The 24,750-nt window shown below is 39.2% G+C and overlaps 2 protein-coding genes across 5 annotated transcripts in view; one reads left to right on the top strand and one right to left on the bottom strand.

Annotated features, from left to right (window-relative positions):
* Nucleotides 1-14,122, bottom strand: part of MRPS27 (mitochondrial ribosomal protein S27) — an 87,717-nt gene extending 73,595 nt beyond the window's left edge. Inside the window, exons 1-2 of the mRNA XM_044267412.1 lie at nucleotides 14,013-14,122; nucleotides 6,443-6,520 (exon numbers count right to left, since the gene is read on the bottom strand). Coding sequence (XP_044123347.1) covers nucleotides 6,443-6,520; nucleotides 14,013-14,085 — 151 coding nt within the window. The 5' untranslated portion in view covers nucleotides 14,086-14,122. The remainder of the gene's footprint in view (nucleotides 1-6,442; nucleotides 6,521-14,012) is intronic.
* Nucleotides 14,123-14,142: 20 nt separating this feature from the next.
* PTCD2 (pentatricopeptide repeat domain 2) overlaps nucleotides 14,143-24,750 on the top strand; it is a 52,095-nt gene continuing 41,487 nt past the window's right edge. For 2 of the 4 annotated variants that reach the window (XR_006386659.1, XM_044267433.1), the window contains exons 1-4: nucleotides 14,143-14,319; nucleotides 15,646-15,738; nucleotides 19,196-19,325; nucleotides 23,000-23,117. Coding sequence is in view for 3 of the 4 variants with exons in the window: in XM_044267433.1 (XP_044123368.1) it covers nucleotides 14,208-14,319; nucleotides 15,646-15,738; nucleotides 19,196-19,325; nucleotides 23,000-23,117 (453 nt within the window). In the remaining variant the exon portion in view is untranslated. Of the gene's footprint in view, nucleotides 14,320-15,645; nucleotides 15,739-19,195; nucleotides 19,326-22,999; nucleotides 23,118-23,725; nucleotides 23,758-24,750 lie in introns of those variants that run through there. The other 2 variants (XM_044267423.1, XM_044267446.1) reach the window with 2 other exon arrangements.

Raw genomic sequence — 24,750 nt, 5'->3', positions numbered from 1 at the left:
AAAAAGCTGCTAACTGGCTAATGCTGTTAACTTGCACCCGGTACCTTCTCAACAGATGTGCATGGTTAGTGGAGGAATTTGGACACACTGCTTTAATTCAGTGTTTATTTTAACCAAAGGGAAACACAGTACAGAAACAGTGTAAAACAGCAATCTTCTGACTTGAGTTGGAAAGCCCAAGAATCCTAGGGATCTATAAAAAGTCCAGTTGGAGAACTAAGGCCCTTTCAATAAAAACATCAACTGTAATGGATTAAAATGTGTGCAATGCTTAACTCCAGGAGTTCATAACGTTATTTAAAAAAATATATCCTCATTGATAATTTTTGGAGGATGGTAGGAGGATGGAAGGATGGTAGGATTTTTCTTGAAAGCTGCCTCTTCATAAAAACCGTATCTTAGGATAATTGCTGATGAAAAAAATTCTTATAAAAAATTTCTCAGGAATAAATGAGTAAGAAATGATAGAATTAAAATAGTAACATTTTGCAGCTCCTAATGAAATAACAAGTATATAAGCAATGATCATGAATGGCCTTTAATATTACAGAGGGATAACCAAATGCTGTGTACCTCCTGATAAAAGTAAACAATACTTCCTATGAAGTATTCATGCCAAAAGAAAAACAAAAAAAGAAACCCTGAATCTGATCAAGTCTCCTACTCTAACTGCCAGCTTTACAGGGCATATGGAAGATAGAGGAACATGTAAACACCACCATAAGGATGAAAATAGCAAATCTAGGATGCAGGAAACTCTCAGACAAAAGAACTGTTTTCCTCAACAAATAAATTGCAAGAAAAGAGAAAGAGAAACTTACAGATTAAAAAATAATTAAGAGACATCTCAACACCTTACAACGTATGACTCTTATGTAGGTCCCATTTCAAGAAACTGTAAATTAAAAACAAACAACTTATAAGACAACTGGGGAAATTTAAACATTGATGGCATATTTAATGATGTTAAGGAATGACTAATTTTAAAAAATAAGAATGGTATTATGTGTTTTAAAAAAGCCTATCTTTTAAAGGTAATGTGAAAATACACATAAAATGATCTGCTAACAAAGATGCCAGGTGATGGAAAAGAGGATTGATGAAATAAAACTAGCAAGGAAGTGGTAATTGCTGGAGTCAGGTGACAGTACACAGGAGGATTCATTATACTATTCTCTCTACTTTTGTATGCTTCTATAAAAAAGATTTGAACAGAGGTTAAGAGAAGGGGACAATAAATGAATTGCACTGTATGGACCTTATATGCATCCTGATTCAACCAAACCATTAAAAAGATTTAGAAGAGTATCCAGTTAATTTGAATACTGTATCTTGCATATGTAAATAATTATTAAAATTTTAAGTATGATAATGGTATTAAAAATACCCTTGCCTTTGAGACATATATGTTAAAACATTTACATGTGAAATTACATACTATCTGGGATTTGCCTCAAAATAAACCAGGGGGTCCTGATGGGGAGTAGAATTAGAGATGAAGTAAAATTAGCCATGAGCTGGTAACTGTTGAAGCCAGATGATGGGTATGGGTAATTCCACATTTCAATCACTCTACTTTTGTACGTTTGTATTTTCCATTATAAAACATTTTTTTTTTAATTTTACCCATCATGTTAGAAGTCCAAATAATAATTCCTACATTTACGGAGGAAATGGGAGCCACAATAAGGGCTTCTTGAGTGGGAGGAATCTTACATTTCTTACACTAGTTTGCTTGGCTCATTGATTTATACATTATGGTTTATACACGTTTCTGTATACATTATTCTGCAACCAAAATGTGTATCTTAAAAAGCAAGAAATCCACTGTTCAGTCCAAGGGAAGACACTATGGTAGGAATGAAGGTTCTACAGCAATCACTGAAAAAGCTGTTTTTCAGCATAAAGGCAATGGCCCTAAGTGTCAGAAAACAGCCTCAGTTTCCTCATCCTTAAGGGGAAATAGCAGCCGCTGCCTTAGCTTGCTGTTGTGAGCATTAAATGGGATGGAACCTAGAAAGTGCTTACAAAAGAACTAGCAAGGAATGAAGGTTGCCTTTGATTCTTACGTCACAGGGCCTGCCCTGCATTCATGGCCTGCCTGATCCCTAAAATGCAGTGCAGGTACTCAACAGCACTCCTGGTTTTAATTAAAGAGCTCCGTAGCAATAAATTACTCTCATACTGGGAGCTGGACAGATCCCTATTAGCCCGCCCCCAAGGCTCTTAATGGAAAACCACTAATGAGACTGAACAGAGGCACCGAGCCTTACACCCATCAGAGAAAATACCGAACATCGCCTCCCCTCCGCCCCCAACCTCCGGGGCAAGTACTCCACGCGGAGGCGAAATCAGTTAAGCAGATGGAAGCCTAAGCCCCACACCCACACCCAGGCATCTTCCCTCTCCAGCCCCGCTCCACTCCACCCCACGCCCTCCAATGGAGACGCGCGGAGTAAAAGCCCCATATCGCCGCTCCTCCTCCTTCCAATCAGCGAGTTCGCACCAGGTCGCAGCGCCCAATCACAGCGCTCCACATGCTAAAGGCAGCACCCTGCGCAAGCGCGTATGGGGGCGGCTTCCGGAAAGGTCCGCACCCAAATGCCAGGTTCCAAAGGCTGCGCACGGTCCGGGCAGAGGCGGCGCTGCCATCTACTGCACGATCAACGGGATGCAGCCCCAGGCTCAGTGACTGAATTCTCGGGACACAAATCTCAACCCACCCAAGGGTTAGGGAGTACATACAGTAATATCACACAGGCGCGAAAGTTTTAATTACATTTTGTTACACAGCAGAAAAAAAAACTGTTTCAAAGAGCCTCTTTTTTTCCCCAAGCAGTTTGAGTTTCAAAACCTTACTCATACCCTAATGTTTTATAAAGGGGTAGAATCAAGGGGCCTAGAAATTCGTTCATTCCACATTTCTGGAGCACCTGTTATATGGCAGGGTATTAAGTGAAGCAGGCATTATCGTTATCCCTAATTTATGCCTACAGGAACAAGGTTAAATGATATAGCTCTGAAAGCTGGCTGAGCTAGGGCTCACATCGATCTCTGCCTCCCAAAAGGGCCTACTTTTCACATTAAATGGCGTAACGATGGTATAAAGTGCTGGGAGAATACAGGGTGAGGAAAAAAGCCAATTCTGCCTGGATAGCGATTCAAGATGTACAGAGAGTATTCAAGGACAGTAGTCATCAGTAAAAGGTAGTTGTTACTGCTTTTCCAAGTATACCAATCTTAACAGACAGTTATCTACATTTGATATTTATTTACTGCAGACATACTATACTCATTCTTTGGCAAACAGCTTCTGCTTATTCAGGAATCTATGTAAAAGTTCCCATAAATTTGTCCCCTAATAACAAAGAGCTGACAATATCCTATACCAAGGCACCAAATACAACAGTCTTTTGTAATCTTCCCTTCATGCCTAGGAAAGTTTTAACAATAGCTTTCCCAAAATTCTTCATTTTCTTCTCTGCACTTCCACAGCACTACTCTTACAGTTCGTGAATGGCATATCAGAACAAGCTGTTATTGGTTTCATCATTGGACCAGTGGTTCCTAAAAGGAACCCCAGAGGGCAATTAAAATATGGGGGTGTTTTCTATCACAATGACTGCAGGGAGTACTGCATGAGCAGAAGATAGGAAAATTAGATAACCTGCAATGCAGAGACTGTCCAACACATCAAACATTGGCCCTGTTGGGAGCCAGACTTTTCGTATAGAAAGCTGATAGAACTATGGCCTAGGGAAGGTAAGGAAGAACTCTGTAGGGATGAACTCATTATTTGTAAAATATGTTCACATAAGCTCATGTGCATATATGTTTATGTGGCTATGTATATATATTTTTTTCCTAGTTCTTGTCACTGAATAGCCCAAGAAGCAAAAACTGCACAGTAGCAAGAGGATAACTAGTGAACAGATCTTGGTTTCTAATACCATTCCTTAGGAAAAGGAACCAGGACTCCTTGGAGAAATAGTTAATTCCAGGGCTAGAGCAGGAAAGGTACAAGATGAGTCAGGTTGAAAGGACTTCTACCACCCAACACTGGAACAATTTAACCACCCAAATAACAAGGATGGTAATGAATCATTAAAAGAGAAAGAGGAATTCACAATACCCAAGACCATACTGATAGTAAACACAGAAAGAAATGGGAGGGAATGGAACGCTTATTTACATTATAATACCGAGTACTAGTTACTAAATGTGGAGGTATTAACGAATTGGAAAACCATCATTTTGCAACCACCATAGTAAGGATTGATTCAGGCAAGAAGCTAAATGGATACTAAACTTAGGGGGAAACTTTTGACAAGCAGCAGGACACTGGCATGATATTAAAGTATCTCCCCACAGATTGCCCATTAGTCACAATGGAGAAAAATAGTAACCCTCCAGGGTAAAAATCACACACACTTGACTAGGTGATCAAAGTTAACTTTACCAGTGAGGGCAGATGGACATCAGGTGTCTCCAGATGAGAAGACATCCTGAGAAGGACACAACATTACTGATAATATTTTGCCCAGAGGACCGTTTCTTGAATTTAATTAAGAAGAAATACAAGACAAATCCCCAAAGAGGAATATTCTATTAAAAAAAGAGACTGGTTTCTTAAAAGATATCAGGTAGTATACACCAAAGCACTCAGCTTAATGGGCTATAAGATATGTAACAAACTCTCAAATGGTTTAAAAAAAAAAAAAAGTGTGTGTAGAGAATGAGAAAGCAAAAACAAAAGGGTCAAAATAATGACAAACGGTGAATCTGGGCAAAGAGTATATAGATGCTCTTTGTGTTACTCTTACAAGTTTTTGTAAGTTTAAAACTATTTACAAATAAAAAGTTAAAATATCTGCCCCATGGCATCTACGACAGGGCAGGCATTAACACGAAAAAAAAAAAAAAATCAACCTATTGATAATGGACAGAACTGATTCCATTTTACATATAAACAAAGGCAAAGTACTTTTTTGGGTGAAATCTGAAAATTAACTGAATCTTCCATAGATGCAACTACCATGTAAACTGAAGAGGGTAATTAGATATGTTCAAAACTTTCATATTGAGAGTGTTCATCATTTTGTGAATAAAATTGTGTCCCACACGATAATGTCACTCCTGATATTGGACTTAACCAGCATACCACATCTGTAGCCATCCGTATTTCTATCTACTCACAGTGATTCTACATTTCAATGTAAGTATGTAGTTACTTACCTTCAGATTCTCCACAGCTCTGCTTTGCTTATTAGCCCCTGCCTACATAGCCATTCCAGGATGTACAAACCAATTTTGCTCTTGCAATAACATCATTAGGGGAGAAAATGGTAAGTTCTTTGAAACCCCTCCCCAGCCCAAGCTAGCCATTATAGATAGCTACAAAAGAATGTCTCTCTCCTCCCTCCCCACCACTTATTAGAAGAATCCATAAACACAGGGGTACTTTATTCTTTAATATAAGCCCAAAAAAAAGCAGAGAAAGAAATCTAGGGGAGAATATTAGATCAGCACTGGAATCGATCAAAAAATTACATCAGTCCCATAAAACCATCGCCAATCGTCTGGCTTTATCTACGTCCTCATGATGTTACATATAATGTATATTACGTATTTACAAAGTGCTCATAGTATCAGTGACTTCTTTTAGAGATTTCATTTATTTAGAGACAGAGAGAGGATATGAGGGGTAGGGAAAGGGAAAGAGAATCTAAAGCAGACTCCATGCTGAGTGTGGAGCCAGACGTGGGGATTGATCTCACAACCCTGAGATCATGACCTTAACTGAAATCAAGAGTTAGCGTCAACACTTCACTGACTGAGCCACCCAGGCGCCTGTAGGCCTTGTTACTGTAGAAAAGAAAGGCTGCTATCTGTGTAATATGACCTAGAGAACAAGGAAAGGGAAATACAATTAGAAGCCTACTGCCTGAGAAGATGTTTGCCAACTATTTTCCCTAAATGGTTTATATGAGTTTATAACACTGCTTTCAAATCTATTACCTGGTAATAAAATAGAAAAGAGTCAGAAAGAGCTCTAAAGACCACAAGTTAAGAAATGACAATAAAAAAGGATGAAAATGTAAAATGTATCTTTCTCTGCAGATAATATAAAACAGAGACAGCCTGCATGGTAATTAACTATATGACTAAAATGGACAAAAAACAAGAAAGAAGAGAACTGTTCACCTAATTTAGGGACTAATTTAGGGAGACTAATCAAGGCAAAAATGAAATAGAAATTTGCAGGACAGCAAAAATGATTTTGCCACATGCAAAATAACAGTCTAATTCTTTTTAAGACTCAAAATGTGCTTATCTGAATAGGGTCATCATAAAAGCATCACTTCATAAATATAGCATATGAACCTAATGGTAAACATAGAGTGACTGACATGACATATCTAACAGCCCAATAGGTACGTACCGAGGTGACAATGTTCTTTTTCTCTTGCTTCCCACTTGTGACTATCCACATAAGCTGCAGAAAGCAAGCCTCTTTCACCTGAGGAAAAAGTCAGTAATTAACAGGTGTGGCTCCACAACAGGTTCAGTTTATATTTATTAACCATAGTTTGTCATATTTTCAATGTACTAGTTATATAAAGATTCTAGTCTGATACTCTAACCAATATCTCAGAGTTCATAAATCAGTTCATGGCAACATGCATTCCACTTCTAACAAGCAGAAAATACAGAAAAACTGGAAATTTCTACAATAATGTTATGGGTAAGAATGCTGATAATTTGTTCCTATAACTTTAGAACTAGAAGCCATTTGTTGTCCCTAAATTATAGCCTAAGTGAGCCCTAGAACTTCTTCGTAGAACCCAAATACTGAACTGTTGATTAACTCATTAATCAAATGCTTTATAATCATTAGTTATTCCTAAAAACATTTCCATCTGACTTGGATCAGCATATTTATCCTTACTTCACATAAAGCAAGGGTATCTTACCCTTGTGGTATATAAGAGAAACCAAGCAAGCCAGAGTTAAGGTAACTCATTAGATGGCATAACTGTATTCCCAGCACCTGGCACAAGGACTGGTATATGGCAACGCTTGACAAACATGAGCTCAAGAAACGAATGAGAAAAAATGAGCAGCAACTTAATTAACCAAAACTACCACCTTTTGTGTTTCAAAAGACACTACTAAGAAAGTTAAAGGACAACTCACAGAATGGAGGAAATATTTGCAAATTACTTACCTGATAAGGGACTTATACCCAGAATATGTAAATGGCTCTTACAAATCAAAATTTAAAAAGAAAACCCACTGAAAACTGGGCAAAGGGTGTGAATAGACATTTCTTAAAAACAAACAAAAAAGCGCACATAAATTCCCAACAAGTACATGGTAAGATGTTTAATATGATAGGCCATTATGGAAATACACTGAAATACAACTTGACACTCACTAGAATGACTATAATTAGACAGAAAATAACAGCTATTGATAAGGATGTAGAGAAACTGGAACCCTCATATATTGTAGGTGACAATGTAAAATGGTGCAGCCACTCTGGAAAAGTTTGGCAGCTCCTCAAAATGTTAATGATATGGGAAACAGAGACAAAAGAAAAATTATTAAATTTCCTTTCTACCTATAGCCCATTGACAAGTCCTTGAAACAGACAGAGTCACATTTTCCTAAGGACTCAACTGCCTTTATGGTGATACTTTGCTAAGGGCAACAGGCAATCTCAGCCCAACCCCCAAGCTCCTGTAGTCTACTTTCACATATAAAAAATTCCTTTGGAAACTTCCTTTATCTCTACCCCTCAGGATACATGTTGGCAGTTATCCCCCAAGTATATGAACCATTGATATACATCTGAAGGATCTCACAAACTGAGTTTTTACTACACAGTAATAAATGACCTTTCCTAACAACAGCTAGCCCCCTCAGGATCCTGGCTTGCCCAACTTGAAAGTACATAATGGGCCACTCCTCATGACCCCAGTGCAGCTCTTTCTGTCCTCTAGTCCTCGTACTTTAATAAAACCACCTTCCTGCACCAAAGATGTCTCAAGAATTTGGTCTCGGCCTTCGACTTGGAACCCTAACGTCTTTCCTACATCATTAACATGCAGTTACCATGCAACCCAACAATCTCACTCCTAGGTATATATCCAGGAAAAATAAAATCAGGTATGCAAACAAAAATTTGTATAGCAATATTTATAATAGCCCCAAAGTGAAAATAATGCAAATATCCAACAACTAATAAAAAGATAAACAAAATGTGATAAATTCTTAAACAGAATATTATTTGGCAATAAAAAGAAATGAAGTACTGATACAGGCTACAAATGGATGGACCTTGAAAACTTTGTTAACTGAAAAAGAAGCCAGTCACAAAAGGCCATGTATTACATAACTCCATTTATATGAAATGTCCATAATAGGCAAATCCGTAGGAACAGCAGATTGGTGGTTGCCTAGAACTGGAGAGGAGATAGTCAGGAAAGCTTGTAGGAAAATGGGGAGTGACTACGAATGACTGACTACAAAGGGTTTTCTGAAGTGATAAAAATGTGCTAAGGTGATGATTGTACAACACTGTGGGCATATATATATATTAAAAAAAAAAGAAGAACCATGGCATTCAATTATTGAAATGGGTGAATTGCAATGATATGTGAGTTGTATCTCAATAAAGCTATTTACAAGGGAAAAAAAAGGAAGGAAGGAATTGCAGGTAATATCTCAAGGTCACACAAAGTTCATAACGCGACTTTATGAAGTTATAACGCGACTTTAATAAGGTAACTGTGGAAGTTACCTTATTACCTTAATTAAAGGGAGTTATCCTCCCTTACCATAATTACAGGTCAAAACTTTACTAGAATAATAAGCTAAATTTGAGGTCTAGAGCTTAAGCAATGATGCAGTAATATGAAAAAGCTTCCAAAGACTGCCTCAAAGAGGACCTAAGATATTTTTAAAGAAATAATAACTATTAAAAAGTGCCTACACTTCAAGTGGATTATTAAAAAAAATTAGATGCTTGGCATAGTACATTTTCATAGAAACATTTTTCATATTTTTTCCAAGCACACATTTTTCATAGAAATGATATTATAAATTGTTAGTTACACTCCTAGATTTGCCAATAACGACGAATAAAATCCAAAGGCATTAGCTGTGTAGCTGCACAAGTCAGGACTGGGAGACCCGAGATTTGGTCTGAATTTTACCAGCTGGTAGAAAACTAGAGATCTTGCGGCTACAAACAAAGGAGCTGACCTTGGTGACTGTTAAGGTCCCTGCATGTTCTTACACAGAAGCAAAAGAATAAATTCAGCTAACCCATTCATAATTTATAGCAGCATTTCTGTACAAACTGAATTCCAATTTCTAAAACCAGGAAGCTGTCTCCTTTCTGTGGAAACAAAAGCAGCTCTTCTGTATGTGAGCTCAAGCTAAGGACTATTAAGCTATATAAACTTCAGGATACCAGTGACTTATTTCTATTATTATTATAATTTCTTACTTATTCTCTGTTTCTTCTTCTAGCACTTGCTTCTAGCATAAGAAATCACCCTTTCATATTCTGGAGTCAAAAAAGACAACTATGAATGTAAATGTTCCAAGAGTTTCTTTTTTTTTTTTTTAATTATTTTTATTTATTTGACAGACAGAGATCACAAGTAAGCAGAGAGGCAGGCAGAGAGAGGGAGAGGGAAGCAGGCTCCCTGAAGAGCAGAGAGCCCGATGCGGGGCTCGATCCTAGGACCCTGGGATCATGACCTGAGCCGAAGGCAGAGGCTTTAACCCACTGAGCCACCCAGGCGCCCCAATGTTCAAAGAGTTTCTAATGGGAAGACAAAAAAGCAGGGAAGGTAAAGGTGGGGAAAGACAGGAGTCCAAGAATGCCCTTTGTGTACAGTTTTTCAAGGGGATCACATGAACTGAAAACAAACGAGAACCAGTAAATCTATAAAAGGCAAACTCAGCAACCCTTATATACGTGAACCTTTAAATGTTTGCTTTATAAGAAAGTAACCAATAATCATTTTCCATTTCCACTGAGTATAGAACAAAAGGATATGGATTCAAGGATGAAGAATTTATATCTGGCAAATGGAAAATTTTCCTAGACCAAAAGAAACTGATGATAAATGTAGGAATGAATGGCCAAGTCTAGTAGGCAGAATAATGACCCTCCAAAAGATGTCCATGTCTTTTTTTTTTTTTAAGATTTTATATATTTATTTGACAGACAGATCACAGGTAGGCAGAGAGGCACTCAGAGAGAGAGGGGTAAGCAGGTTCCCTGCTGAGCAGAGATTCCCAACATGGGGCTTGATCCTAGGACGCTGGCATCATGCCGCAAGCGGAAGGCAGAGGCTTTAATCCACTGAGCCACCCAGGCGGCCTAAGATGTCCACATCTTAATCTCCATAGCCTGTGAATGTTAGGAAACACAGCTCAAGGGTACTGAGGTTAAGATCACCAAATCAATCAGTGTTAAAATGAGGCGACTGTACTGGGTTATCCAGGTGAGCCCAATGTAATCACAAGGTCTTTATAAGTGAAAAGGGGGGAAGGCAGGTACTACTGATGAAGGATTATTGGAAGGCAGTCAGGCAGGGACAACCCCCTCCCCCCCAAGAGGAAACCACCCTTAAAAGGATTTTACATCACTCTGAAAGGAGGCCTCCACCCTTTCCCATAAGATAGATACGTGACCTAAAAATCTGCTTGGATGACAGGTACAGGGAGAATTAATCAGATTGAAACAGCCCACCAAGAAGCCCATAAAAAACTCCTGTGGCAACCCCTTTGGGAACTTGTACTATGACTTTGTTATTGCTCAATTATTATTGAGCAATAACTCAATTGATGCCCACCACTCTGTCTGGTCTAACTCTTCATTCTTTGAAATGGCATGACCAAGAACTGCAGGCTCCAACAGAGAAAAAAAATCCTGCAACACTATGATGTGTGAAGGACGAAGTGATATAAGGCCTTGACTTGCTCATGTTCAAGATGTTTAAAAAAAGGGGAGCATCAGCCAAGGCATGTAAGGGGTCTCCCAAAGAAGGAAAAGACATGGAAACAGATTTTCCCCTAGAGACTGCTGAAGAAAACCCATCTTTTTCAACATCTTGAATTTAGCACAGAAAGACCCTATGTCGGACTTCTGACCTACAGAAATGTACAATACCTGTATGGTTTTAAACCACCTAATTTGTGGTAATTTGTTACAACAGCAGTAGTAAATTACTACACCTTAAGACAAACATTCCATTTTTGTAAGCCTTTTAAAGCAAGACATTTATATTTCTGATACCTTACAAATGACATCATTTAAAAAATCTTTGCATTTCTGTATAGTAATTGCAAGGTCTGCATATTAACATTAGAATCAAAGATTTCCTTGAAGTCAGAATGTTAAACTAGGTGAACAATGGTAAAGTGGAAAATCTAAATCAGTTTCTTAAACTTTAATGTGTATGTGAACCTTGATAAAAATGAAGGTTCTAACTCAGTAGGTCTCCAGTAGCGACAGAGACTCTAACAACTTTCCACGTGATACGGCATTAATCCTCAGACCAGAATGAAGTAGTAAGTGGATAAAACGTTAATAGCCTCCCAGGTTTAGGTCTGTCTGATTAATCCCACTCTGCAAATGCCACCCAATAGTATATATAAACCTTTCTTGAACTTGGTTATCCTTCAGCCAGTTAGCTTTGAAGGCAACCATATTCTCTAAGATAGAACTCTCCACCATCAAAAGAAATATTTTCTCTATTCAATTCTAGAAAAGATACCTCCGAAGACCAGAATTTCAAAGTTTAGGGAAAAGTGATTGGTTCTGTATATTTACTCATTTTACAGTTATTTTGGCCTTCAGACCAATGTCTCCAAACGTTTTCCATCCAAAGAAAACCAGTGATTGTTAACACAGATACACCTTAGTCACAAAGTCTTAAGCTGGAATCCTTGCCTGGCTAATAAATGGTATGAAACGTGGGCAAGTTGCACAGTCTCTGAGCCTCTTTCATGATGTGTAAAATAGACTGCCTTGTTAAACAGTTGAAATGAGGGCATGTTAAGTGCCTACTCGAATGTTCACTACGTAATAGGTCCCAATAAATTTGCTATCTGTACTCTTCTTCATAAATTTAAATCACTTTTCTAGTTTGTACCAAGTACACCCCACTCCCCTTATTTTTTAATGGCTCAAGATGTTATGCTGACTTAAAAGTCAATCATCTTATCTGCATTCTCAAATCTGGGATGGTCCTTAATGCACTATCTGGCATACTTCTATTAACTTGCCTTATAGCTTCCCAGTTCCTGATTTTCAGGACTCTCTGCTTCTATGATCTAACTTAGTGCTTATTCAATAGAACCTAATGATGAAAATATTCAATTCTGAGCTGTGCCAACTGTGGCCACTAACTACACATCTCTACTAAACACTTAAAATGTGGTTAATGTGACTAAAAAAACCTGAATTTCTTATTTTATTTGTTTGACTAATTTCAATAGCCACATGTAGCTAGTAGTTATTACAATGTAACAACATAGGTATATCCCACTACAAGTTCACCAGTTTAAGAACAAAATGTTAACTGAAAATTCTCAGTTCACCCTTATCTAATATTAGATGATTGCCTCAAACACTATGCAACCATGATAGTCTCCCTGATACACAATTCAAGATTCTGTGTAAATTGAAAAGCATTTTTTAAGAGCCATAAAATTAAGCATGCTAGCAAACAGAAACAGTAACTAATTCTCAAAGAGACACCAGGTACTGTACATACCGCTTTACCTAAGGTGTGGCACTAAACATTTTCACCTGCTAGGTCAACCAGTTAATCCTCAGAAAACCCAGAGGCCAACAATGATGTTTTCAATTGATATTTAATAGCTGTTCCTAAAGAACTGTGAACAACAGTGTAAGTGTTGGTTTTTAATAGGAGCTAGAGGAAGTATGTTGGAAAAAGAAGGTAAAAGGCACTGGAAACATCAATTGTGATTACTGCATTTTAGTCATATAATCATACACCTATCAGGATTTAGCTTGTGTAAATGTCAACTTTTCCTAATGTCTTTGTGGAGATCCATTAAAAACATTTTGAGTGAGGTGCCATTTACTCAAATATCCAAGTACAGTTGACCCTTGAATACCACTCTGAACTGCACGGGTCCACTTAACACAGCTTTGCTTTATTTATTTATTTATTTATTTCAGTACATACAGTATAGTCCCCTAAAGCTTAGTTCCCTTAAGATTTTAGTAACATTTTCCGTAGCTCACTTTAAGAACACACTATACAATTACATAAAACATAAAAAATAAGTGTTAATGTACTGTTTGTTATGGGTGAGGTCAACAGTAGGCTTAAGTGCGGGGGGAGTCAAAACTTAACACACAATTTTCCAACTGCCTGGCATCATGCCCCTAACCCCTGAGCTGTTCTCGGGTCAACTATACTTGGGAAGTAGCTATTGCCTCTACACGTGGAAAACTGTGGCATAGAAAGGTCACTCAAAAAGTTGTGCCCCAGGTCGTCGGATGAGAAATTAGTACTGAAATTCTTATCCCAAGTGGAGACCAAAAGTCTTCAATTGTGAAGTGGTGAGAAATAGATTTAGGACGCTCCACCAAAGACAGTTAAGCAGAGAGGAAAACTTCCTAGCTCTGAAGTGGGAACATTCGGACTCTTCATGGTGAGCAAAGAGACGACCACCCTAACACACAAACCGTGCAAATCTTACGCAAAAGACCTCATGCCTTAACTTCATCTACTCTGCACACCTCTGGACCGGCTGGCAGTATTTTGGGTAAGGAGACGGATCCGAGGCCACACTTCCCCTTTCCGCGCTACCCAACGCTCCAAATGGTTTCTCTAGCAACTAGATCCCAGAAGAATTTCCTGTCCTCTTGAAAGCCCACGGTTCCCTTCACTTAAGGAAGAGCTCTCAAGTGACTAAAGAAGTAGCCCCACAGAAGCAGAACAGCCACCAACCTGCCAAGAAGAGCGGAGGCAGAGGCACTTTCCGCGCCACAAGAAACCACCGCCTCACTATGGGGGCTGCCATCTTGGAACGTACCAAGAGGACGAACGTCCAGGGATTGCGGGCAGAGGAAGGGGTGGAGTCATAGGCCGACGCTCCGCCCCCTGTCCCCTCCAGTTCCGGTGGTTGGTGTGGCCCGGGACAGCATGGCTGCTACAATCCGCCTGCCGAAGCACGACCTTCTGCAGGCGCTGCGGAGTTCGGTGTATCCCGGGGTGGGAGGCTCAGGTTCCACGTGCTGCCGCTGCCCTCTCGGAGGTATCTGCGGCCTCTGGTCGTGAAGGAGGGGAGGAATGGGAAAGAAGGGAGATTGACACCTCAGCAGGCATCACTTGGGGGAAATAATAGCGCCTCAATCAGTCACTGACCTGGAGCCCCGCGGCTTGCTCTCTCGTACTCTGGTTGCGTGCGTGTGCGGCCCTGTCCCTCCTTGTGCCTGGGAACCAAAGGACAGCCAGGCTGAGGTCTCGACCTTGGCGCTGTAGTAGTCCCTCGGAAGAGGCGACGCTGTTGTCCGGAAAGCCCTCTCTCCCTTGGGTGGACTGTCCTTTAGTTTGGTAGCAGAGGTCTGCCTCTCCGAGTTTCGCGCCCCAGCTCTGCCGCTAATAACCTGAAAGACCTTGTGCAGGTTTCTTCATCTGTAAAATTGTCCCTTAATAAGTTTACGGAAATGATGAACTTTGAATATACTGGTGAGTGATAATAAAAGACTTAACACTTGGTGTCAGTTGTTACTCTATGCATTTTACGTATTTTAATTCCTTTTCTGCTCACAACCCCCAGTGAGGGAGGTTCCGTTCTTTTCTCTAAGGAAGTGGAGACAGCAAGGCCAAGTCATTAGCCCAAGGTGGGATTTGCACTCAGGCAGCACAATAGGACAGCTCTGCTCTAACAGTTCTCTGGGCTGTCTCCCATAAACAGACAACACTTTTTACTGGCAATATCCCTGTTATTGCGGTATAGAGAGGTCTTCAGTGCATGATTCTTTGACCAAGCTCCTCTCCATGCACAGGCAAGCATCCGAAAGGAAAAAAACGTTTCCCAAACTTTCCTACTAAGCTGTGGTCGGTGATTTCTGTTACATCATGAGGATACCGACAGTCCAGTTCTGAGAGGCCTTAACTCCTGATTTCACAAATGGCAGAACCGGGAATTACAATGGTCACACTCTAACTGTTTGCACTACACTATGAGTTTTCACCTAGTTAAACAAAAACTAGACCTACTAGTCTGACGTTTAAACAGTAACCTTTAGTTTTGGGCTTTTGTTTTTTTATTCGCTTGTAATCCCATAACTGGATGGGGAATGTATATTTGTCTTTCACGTCCCAGATTCCTCTCAATCTGTCTCCATACAGTTAATCACTAGCTCCTTTCACACACAAAAATGAAACTTGCTGAGAATTTGAATTCTCTGATAGTTTAGAGATGTTTACTTTTCCATCAGAGTGACTCACTTGTAGCTGTCCAGATAGATTATTTATATTAGGTGAAGATCAGTTATTAGAGACAATCAAGTTCTATGCATGTTTTTGCTTAGTACAAGGTAGTGAAAATCATTTTACTTTTTTCATTGTTTTTTAGCTAAAAGATACCTACTTACAGATAGTATTGTGAAATTGGAAGAATTTCAGCACAAGAAGGTGGCTATTGCATATCATCTTCCTGGCACCAAAGGTAATTGAATCTATTTTGTTAATTCTTTCAGTGATGTGTCATTCAGGTTTTTTCTGACTTTATCGCTGTTCAGTCTCCAGTGATCTTTGAGAAAAAATTGACATGGATTCTTAATTTCCTAGTCTATCCCTAAATGTACTTTTCATCTCATTTTCTACTACTATAGTCTACCATCTCCTCTTGTCACTTTTCCCAGGATCGCAGAGAAATGCTAAAATTAGTGTTGGAACCAGTCCTCTCTAGAGGACCCAGACTAAGGATCAAGGGTCAGCAGCATCTGGGAGTTTCATAGAAATATGAAACTTGAAGCCCCAGACTGTTAATATGCACAGTAAAGTGTGAGAACTGTTCAAGATGATTGACTTTCACATTTTTGATGCACCTCTGAGTAAGAAGTGCATTTTACATAGTATCTCCATGCATCTTCAAACACAAGTGAAATATAGTGAAACAAAACTCTCCCATGTGTGATGCATTTTCTTTCTTTCTTTCTTTCCTTCTTTCTTTCTTTTATATTATTTGAGAGAGAGTGAGGGGGAGAGGGGAACACACTTGATCCAGTGACCCTGAGATCGTGACCTTAGCTGAAATTAAGAGTCGGAAGCTCAACAGACTGAGCCACCCATGTGCCCCCTGTGATGCATTTTCATATTTTGCTCCTCAGCTAAAAAATACAAAAGACTAAAACAAAGATTTTTTTTTTAAATTATCAAAATATTAGTCATTATTGAGCCTAGGTGATGGACACAGGAGAGCATAATGTTCTATCCCTGTTTGGGGCTATGTTTGAATATTTTTTTACAAAAAGCTGAAAACACAGCACCACACTAGGTCTTACTCCTTTCAGCATCTGGGAAATCTTGTTGAATTTATTCCCTCTCTCCTGCACATTTTTTCCAGTACTTTAAATTCCTTTAAAACGTAATGATATTCTTGTGTCTTTCAGTAACAGTTTAGTTTGTCCCTGCTGACTTCTTAAAATCTCCTTACTCTCCCTTTCAGATGTTTCTGAGCACTTAATACTTATTGCTTCTAGCCCTCCAGAAATCAGTCTTTCCTAACCTCTCCACTAATCGTATTGTTACATTATACCACATGTGGAATGAGAACATAAGCTTTAAAAGTGAGGGAGAATATGTTCATCTTCAGTGTGGGAGACTCAGTCTGTATTTTACCTCACTCTTCTTTTTACCCCTTTACCTTTCAGAGCTTTGTGAAGTTGGCAGAATTAGAGGTTCGTGTCATTTTCTAGTTAAATCCAATTGTCATAGTCATTCTAAGGCTGTGACAGTTGTGCATATGTTCTGAAAGGCAATTAATATAATGAGTGCCAATTTACTTCATGGTCAGATTGATATTTATAAAATCCCGTCAACATTTCTTCATTATGAGAACCCACAATCATCCTCTGTCATACATCACATTGTGTACACAACTCCCTGGCTTCCTTGCTCCTCCATAGTGGACCTTACCCTTTCTGGAGTCCAGTATGATTTCCTGTTAATCTAGTCACAGTTCTCCCCTCATCACCCCTCACCCCCATTCTGTGATATTATTTATGCTGATTGTCATACCAAGAATGCTCCCCTCTTCTGAGTTTCTCTGAGTCCTGTCCAGCCCCTTTTTTTCTCTCTGGTACTTCTCCACTCAGATCTGGTCTGTTTCTGCCACCCTGATTTCTTTTTTTCTGTATCATGTATATAGTTGGTCACTTGTCACTACCCCATCATTTTCAGATTGCTTTGTATAAATATATCTTGTTTTCTCAAAAAGACTAAATTCTTTCAGGGCAGGAACCATAACTAAGCTTTCTCTGTGTTACAAGCACTTAAATCTTGATTATTTTTTTTTTTAAGATTTTATTTATTTTTTGACAGACAGAGATCACAAGTAAGCAGAGAGGCAGGCAGAGAGAAAGAGGAGGAAGCAGGCTCCCTGCTGAGCAGAGAGCCTGATGCGGGGCTCGATCCCAGGACCCTGAGACCATGACCTGAGCCGAAAGCAGAGGCTTTAACCCACTGAGCCACCCAGGTGCCCCTTGATTATTTGTTTTAAAATGTGAATTAACATCTATTGAAATTTTGGATTCTTAAGGGTTATTAAAAAAGTATAAGATTAAAGTCATCTCATTAAAATTTTTTGTACTAGAAACTGTTTAGAAACAGTTAATAGAATAAATTCACTTAAATCTGACAGGGGACAGAATGAAAATGCAAGCAGTGTGTATGATTTACTGGCAGTTAATATATGCTAGGCCCTGTGCTAAATGCTTAACATATATTATCTCAGGATATCCCATGAGGTAGCTTTCACAATCCTCACTTTACACATGAGAAATCAAGTCTCACAAGCAGGCATCTCCCCGTAGCATACAAGCGGCAGAGAGTCCAGGTCCTTCCTCTGTATGGAAACCTTTAAACATGATATTGTTCTGCAAATAAAGTTTGGAGGGTCCATAGCATTAACCTAAACCAAGTGCGCCTTCCTTTCTTGCAAATTGAGAACAGTGTCTGCCTCAGCTTCCTTGTGTTTTAATGTGTATTGTACCATTCCTTTAAGCAGCCTTCCTTCAAAGCTCTGCATCTTGGAGTAAAACCTGTAGACTTCTCTTGGCAGCTCACATGCTTCTTTGGTGCTGCCATATCTCACCCCCCATTTTGCTGAGAATCTGGTCCTTTCCTAATGCCAAGAAGCAGTGTTTCCTTTTGGTATTTGTTTCCATAGTCAATTAAATACAAGGCAGGGAACAGAGATAGAGTATAATCACCTTGATATGATTCTGTTACAGAGAGTATCGTGGCTATTTAGAGGGTAGTTTTGTTTTTTTTTTTTTAGCCCCCTGTGCATTCTGTAGTACTGTGGCATGCTTTCTGACAACTGAGTAGGGAGACCAAGAGAAAAGAGCAGTAGAGTTGAATCAAATGAAAGACACGTGAAATATTCCTGAACTGTGTGGTTCAACCACTGGGGCAAACCCACCTTCATTGCATATTTTCCTTTCACTTAACCAAGATATCCAAACTATCAACTGCTAGGTACCCTGCCAGTTGCTGGTTTGGATATCTGGGTTACTTTTTTTTTTTTTTTAAGTCTCCTAATGGGTCACCTATAGGGGCAGTTCTTTGAGGTAAGCCTCTGGGACATGAGTTTTTAAACTTTAATGCGTGAATCACCAAGGTAATCAAAATTGCATATTCTTGTGTTTGTACTCCCAGAAATTGTATGTTACAAAGTTCTGAGTGGGCTTTCAGCCTATAGCACAGAGAATTTGCTTCACAGACCTTCTGTGACACTGTTCTTGAGGAGACTAGCCAGTGATGGGAGCTACATGGCCATAAGCCCCTCTAAGTGCCCCTTTGCAATGTAGCAGGATCCAGCTTCCCCTTCTTCTTGAGGTCAGATTCCTGATAGTCCCAGTCAGCCTGAATAATGACCATTAAACCATGCTTTCTTCCAGCAACCTATCTGAGAAACATGGAAGAGAAATTGACTCAGAACAAACTCATCTTGAAGGAGGAGTTGAAAACCTTGCTTCATTTGTGCGATTCCAGGGACGATATGGAACTGGTTAAAAATGTCATTTACAGGTGAGGCATTTCCTTAGAATTCTGCCAGCTGTGGTGTCTTCTCATTCTGTTCTTTTGCCTGAACAATCTCATCCGTTTAACTAGGTTTCAGCTATCACTTGTGCATTGATGACTTTCAGATCTCTTGTCCACATGCCTGCACTGAGCTCCAGACGTTTATATTCATTTATCAGATGCTTACTGGATTCCTTCTATATGCTAGGTACTGAGGATAGAAAACCAGAATTCATGCCTCAAGAAATCACCAGCCTGATGAACTCTGCTTCTGTGTCCCCTAGGTCTTCACATTCACCTTTTACAAATTGCCACTCAGGAGACACCGGGGAACCTCTTTCCCCTAATCTCATTTGCCCTCCTCCCTGACAAGATAACAAATCCCACTGCTTCCACTTCCCTGGTATCTCTCATCACTAGCCTTCCTCTCTCTGTCTTCATTACCGGTGCCTTAGTTCAGGCCTCATTTTACCTCACTTGGATCACTTCAGGGGACTTCTGGCTCAGCTCCCTCCTCTTGGCCTATGCTTGTTATGTTTCATCATCATTTTCCCATGTCAGGAGAACTCAGGGGTAATAACCTGCAGTTGGGAAACTCAGCAAAGGTTTCGCTTACTCAGGAAGTGTATGACCCCAAATCAACAGGCTTCGTTTCTGAAATCAAGTTCATGCTTTTTTTTTTTAAATCAACATATAAGGTATTATTTATTTCAAGGGTACAGGTCTGGGGTTCATCAGTCTTGCATAACACCCAGTGACCCCCATTATCCATCATTTAGCAACTCCGTCACCCCCCCTTTTTTTCTTAACCATTCTTGAAAGATATATTGCTATACATGGACCTGCATTTATATTGTACACCTGTAGAGAGAACTACTAGGTGTTCATATATAGAATACTGGAAGGATATGTACCAAAAGTTAACTGTAGTTCTCTGGCAATTACACATTTTTTGGGGTCTAAATATATACTTTTTTGATTTCTCAAACTTGTCTGTCATGGGCATTATCAGTTTTATAATGTGAAAAAATTAACGTTATTTTAAAAAGGAAAAAAACACAATATTACACTAAGTTCATTGAAAGTTTGAAAACTCCAAAAAAGTAGAAGAAATGTGTCATAAATTCTGGTATTTCAGTTGTCTCTTTTTGCACACCAGAACTTAATGGCTTAACAAGACAGCTGTTTATTATTTCTCTGTCATCTATTACTGTCTTTTCTCTATTATTACTGTGGGTCAGGAATTGAAGCTGGTTAGCTGGGCAGTTCTTTATTGGTGTCAGCTAAAGTCACTTGCTGACCCATAGTCAGCTGCTGGCTAGGCTGAGCTAGAAGGTCCAGGAAGCTTCACTTGTATTTCTGATGCCTGAGTCCATGTGGCCCATCTTTCCCCTTGGAATGTCTCACCATTCATGAGTCTAGCTGGGCTACACTTGCACCCAGCACAAGTAGAAGCTGCAGGCCTTGTAAAGCTGCCCAGAACTGGCACAGCTTCACTTCTGTCACATCCTCTTGTTCAAGGCAAGTTAGCTGGCCACCCCACATGGAGGGGGAGAAGCAAGAGTTCCACCTCTGAATGGATTAACCACTGTTGATATTTTTAAACATTTTCTCACCGATTTTTTATGTGCAAAGATCCTGTGGTTTTGTTTTGTTTTATTTTAAGATTTTATTTATTTATTTGACAGACAAGAGATCACAAGTAGGCAGAGAGGCAGGCAGAGAGAGAGAAGGAAGCAGGCTCCCCGCCAAGCAGAGAACCCAATGTGGGGCTCAATCCCAGGACTCTGGGATCATGACCTGAGCTGAAGGCAGAGGCTTTAACCCACTGAACCATCCAGGTGCCCGAGAATATTTTTTGATTTTTAAAGGTATTTTCCATGGCATTCCTTACATTTCTTAAGAGCTAACAAATAGCTCATTTAATCCTCACAAAAACTCTTTGAATTGAACTTTTATCTTCATTTATAGGTGAAGAAATTGAGGCATAGGCATAATTAATTTGCTCCTCATTATACCATTAGTAAAAGAGCTGGGATTTCAACTGTCAGTTTGGAATCAGAGTCCAAAAATCCTTAATCACTATGCTGTGTTGCCTTTTAATAACTTAATTCTTTTTTTCCCTCCAGTATTTTTGAAGTATAATTGACAACTAAAAGTCATGTGTATTTAAGGTATACAACTGAAGTTTTGATATAATTTAATTCATAACTTGTAATGAAGCAATGAATACATTTTGTTTCTTCTACAATTCGTTTATGAAATGTGTCTTTAAAAGTATATATTCTTGAGGCGCCTGGGTGGCTCAGTCAGTTAAGCATCTGCCTTCAGCTTACGTCATGATTTCATGGTCCTGGGATCCAGCCCTGTGTTGGCATCCCGGCTCAGCAGGGTGTCTGCTTCTCTCTCTGCCTCTGTCCTCTCCCCACCCGCCAGCCTCCTCCTGATTGTTCTTTTTCTCTCTCGCTTGTGGTCTCTCTCTTGCTCTCTCTCTCTCTCAAATAAATAAATGAAATCTTCAACAACAACAAAAAAAAGAGGGGATGCCTGGGTGGCTCAGTGGGTTAAGCCTCTGCCTTTGGTTCAGGTCATGGTCTCAAGGTCCTGGGATTGAGCCCCACATTGGGCTCTCTGCTCAGCAGAGAGCCTGCTTCCCCCTCTCTCTCTGCCTGCCTGTGCCTACTTGTGATCTCTTTCTCTGTCAAATAAATAAAATCTTTAAGAAAAAAATAAATAACATTACATATTGTTATTCTGTTTGGCAGTATATATGTTTAGGATACACTATCCATAATGTTACTGTGACTTTCCTCTGTGATTTCAACAGAATGGTCAAAAGTATTCTGTCTTTAAAGTCAGCATCTCCCTGTGGTATGGGTGATTTATGTACATAATGAGTCTTATTAAAATCTGGTTTACATGTAATCATGAGATACTTATTTTGTCACCAGATTGTCTTGGTGTCTAAAACAGAAAGAGTTGGTTATTGAAAGTCAATTTATGCTGGCAGTTTTCAGTTCTGCAGTTCCCACTAGTTGACTGACTGCTTATAGAAATCTCAAGCCACATATAAGATGTCACTGTCTTTGAAATTAGCCTTTTCCTAAAATGAAACTTCAGAATGGTGTTTAATTTGTTTAATTGTTAATTGATAGTAGCTCACATAATGCCTTTGCCTAAGCAGAGAAAAAGAGAGATGGGTCTAAGTTGTAAAGTACATCTGTAGGTTGTCTGCCATCCTATATGGAGAAGTCAGATTTGAGAGGAATGGAGCATGGCATCACTTCACTGCTTTCTCTAGATGAGGTCCACACAGAAACAGTGCCATTGTCATGGGCTTGCTGATGCAAGGTTCCTATTATTCCCTGTGTATGCTAATAGTTAGTCCTAGTGGGTTGTTAACAGATTGAGAAGACAATTACAATGTACATTTTTCCATTATTTTATTTCACATGATTATGAATGTGGGCCTCTAAAAAACCCTGTTATTTACATGCCTGGTACACTTCTGCACTCCAGAATTCCTCTGTTTATCCTCATTTCTGGACTTTTCACCCTTCAGAATGAGAATACATGAGGCTTTATTGTGTTCCCAGTGTTTAGCAGAGTATATTCCACTTTCTTTCTTTTCTTTTCCCTGCATCTCACTGTTTGGCTCATTGAATCATTTTGATTACCAGGTACCATGCAGAGAACAGAAATGTGACTTTCGGAACATATAAATTTGGACCACTTTTCATGAGATTGTGCTATGAGTTGGATCTTGAGGAATCTGCAGCGGAACTCATCAAAGACCAGGTTATTGTCTTCTGATTGCTTTCCCTGTCAATGATTTCCTTTTGCTGATCTTGGGTTGTTTTTAGTGATGTTAGCAAAGGCATCTCTCTTACACACATTATTCCGGGGTGAGATTTTCAGAGTAAAGCTGCTGGGCTGAAGGAATCACTGTTTATCTGCATTTTAAAGTGTCCTTGGAGTTCTTGTTATGAAAAGGCCGAAGTCTTTTTATACAGAGGTATAGGACAGGTGCAGAAAAGCTGTATGTACAAATTGCTTTGGGTGTGACCTGGTACTGACCTCCTCTCTGAGAAGTTTTTCGTGGGTGATAGTTTAAGGCTGGCTGCCATCTTACCTTTCCTAACCTTCTCATGTGCTTCTCCTGTGTGGTTATATTTTTTACTTCTGGTTGATGGCCACATTTTAAAGTGCTTTTCTGTTTTCAGAATCCTTTCACATCTTCTGATTTTCTTTTCCTAAAGCAAAAATAACAATTATTTTTGTAATTATTTATGGAATATTTTCTATGACCTCACTACTGTGCTAAGTATTTTATCTGTTTGATTTGTTTCCCACAGACCCTGCTGAGGTAGATACTGTTGACCTATCCATTGTACAGATGAAGAAACTGGGTCTTAGAGACATGATAAACTCATGCATGGTCAGAAACATTTATTTTGGAGCCAGGGCTGTCTACCTGGGATACTTTTGTATTTTTTAGAACCCTCCTAAATTTTCTTTCTGTCTTGTACTCTTCATCTAAAGTGTTCTGTGTATGGTGGAACTGTTAACTCTTGACTTGCCCCTTACTTTTAAGGACACCCATGGCTTAGAAAAATGACTGTAATATATTAGTAACCAAAGAAAAGGTGGATTTGCAACGGTGTGGATTAGTTTGAACCAACTTTTTCCCTAAAAGACAATTACACATATTTGCATTTTAGTATATATTAAAATTCTGTAAGAATCTAATGAAACCCCTACTGCTTATCTTTAGGGGGTAGAAGTACAGGAAATTCTTACTTTTTACTCTATACCTTTTTGTATTGTTTGACTATTCAGTAATCATGTGTTGTAATTAGAGGGAAATGAAAATTTTACTGTAATGATAGCCATGAGTGTAATGATAAAAACAAAAAGAAAATGCAACTTCTTCCTTTTTTTTTTTTTTTACTTAGACTCATGTCTAAAATATTCATATCCAACCAAGTTTCCTGGAATAGCAAAATAAACTGAATTTACCTAAAGCCTAATCCTGTGTAGCACCACTCTCAATTTAGTGTGTCCCCTACCCCTACCCAGAATCCTGTGGTGTCGCCAGTGCGGTAGCCACTAGCTGCATATATCTCTCGAGCCCCTGGACTGTGGCTAGTTCAAATCACATGTGCTATAAGGGAATGCATGATGCATTTCAAATCTTGGTATAAAAAGGAAGAAATGAAGTACTTTATTCATTTTTTTATTGATTACATGTTGAAATTATATTTTGGATTTAGAGGTTTAGGTAACATTATTAAAACTGATTGCATGTATTTTTAATTTTCTTAATGAAGCTACCTGAAAATATAGAACCACATAGATGGCGTACACTGTGGATGGGGCTGCTCTGGGGACTCTCCATCTCGCTTAAAGTCAAACTCCGATCCCTGATCAT

Source organism: Neovison vison, chromosome 1, assembly GCF_020171115.1.
Source record: "Neovison vison isolate M4711 chromosome 1, ASM_NN_V1, whole genome shotgun sequence".
NCBI classification, from domain to species: domain Eukaryota; kingdom Metazoa; phylum Chordata; class Mammalia; order Carnivora; family Mustelidae; genus Neogale; species Neogale vison.
The sequence above is the reverse complement of the archived record's forward strand: the minus strand, read 5'-3'. Positions and strand labels throughout refer to the sequence as shown.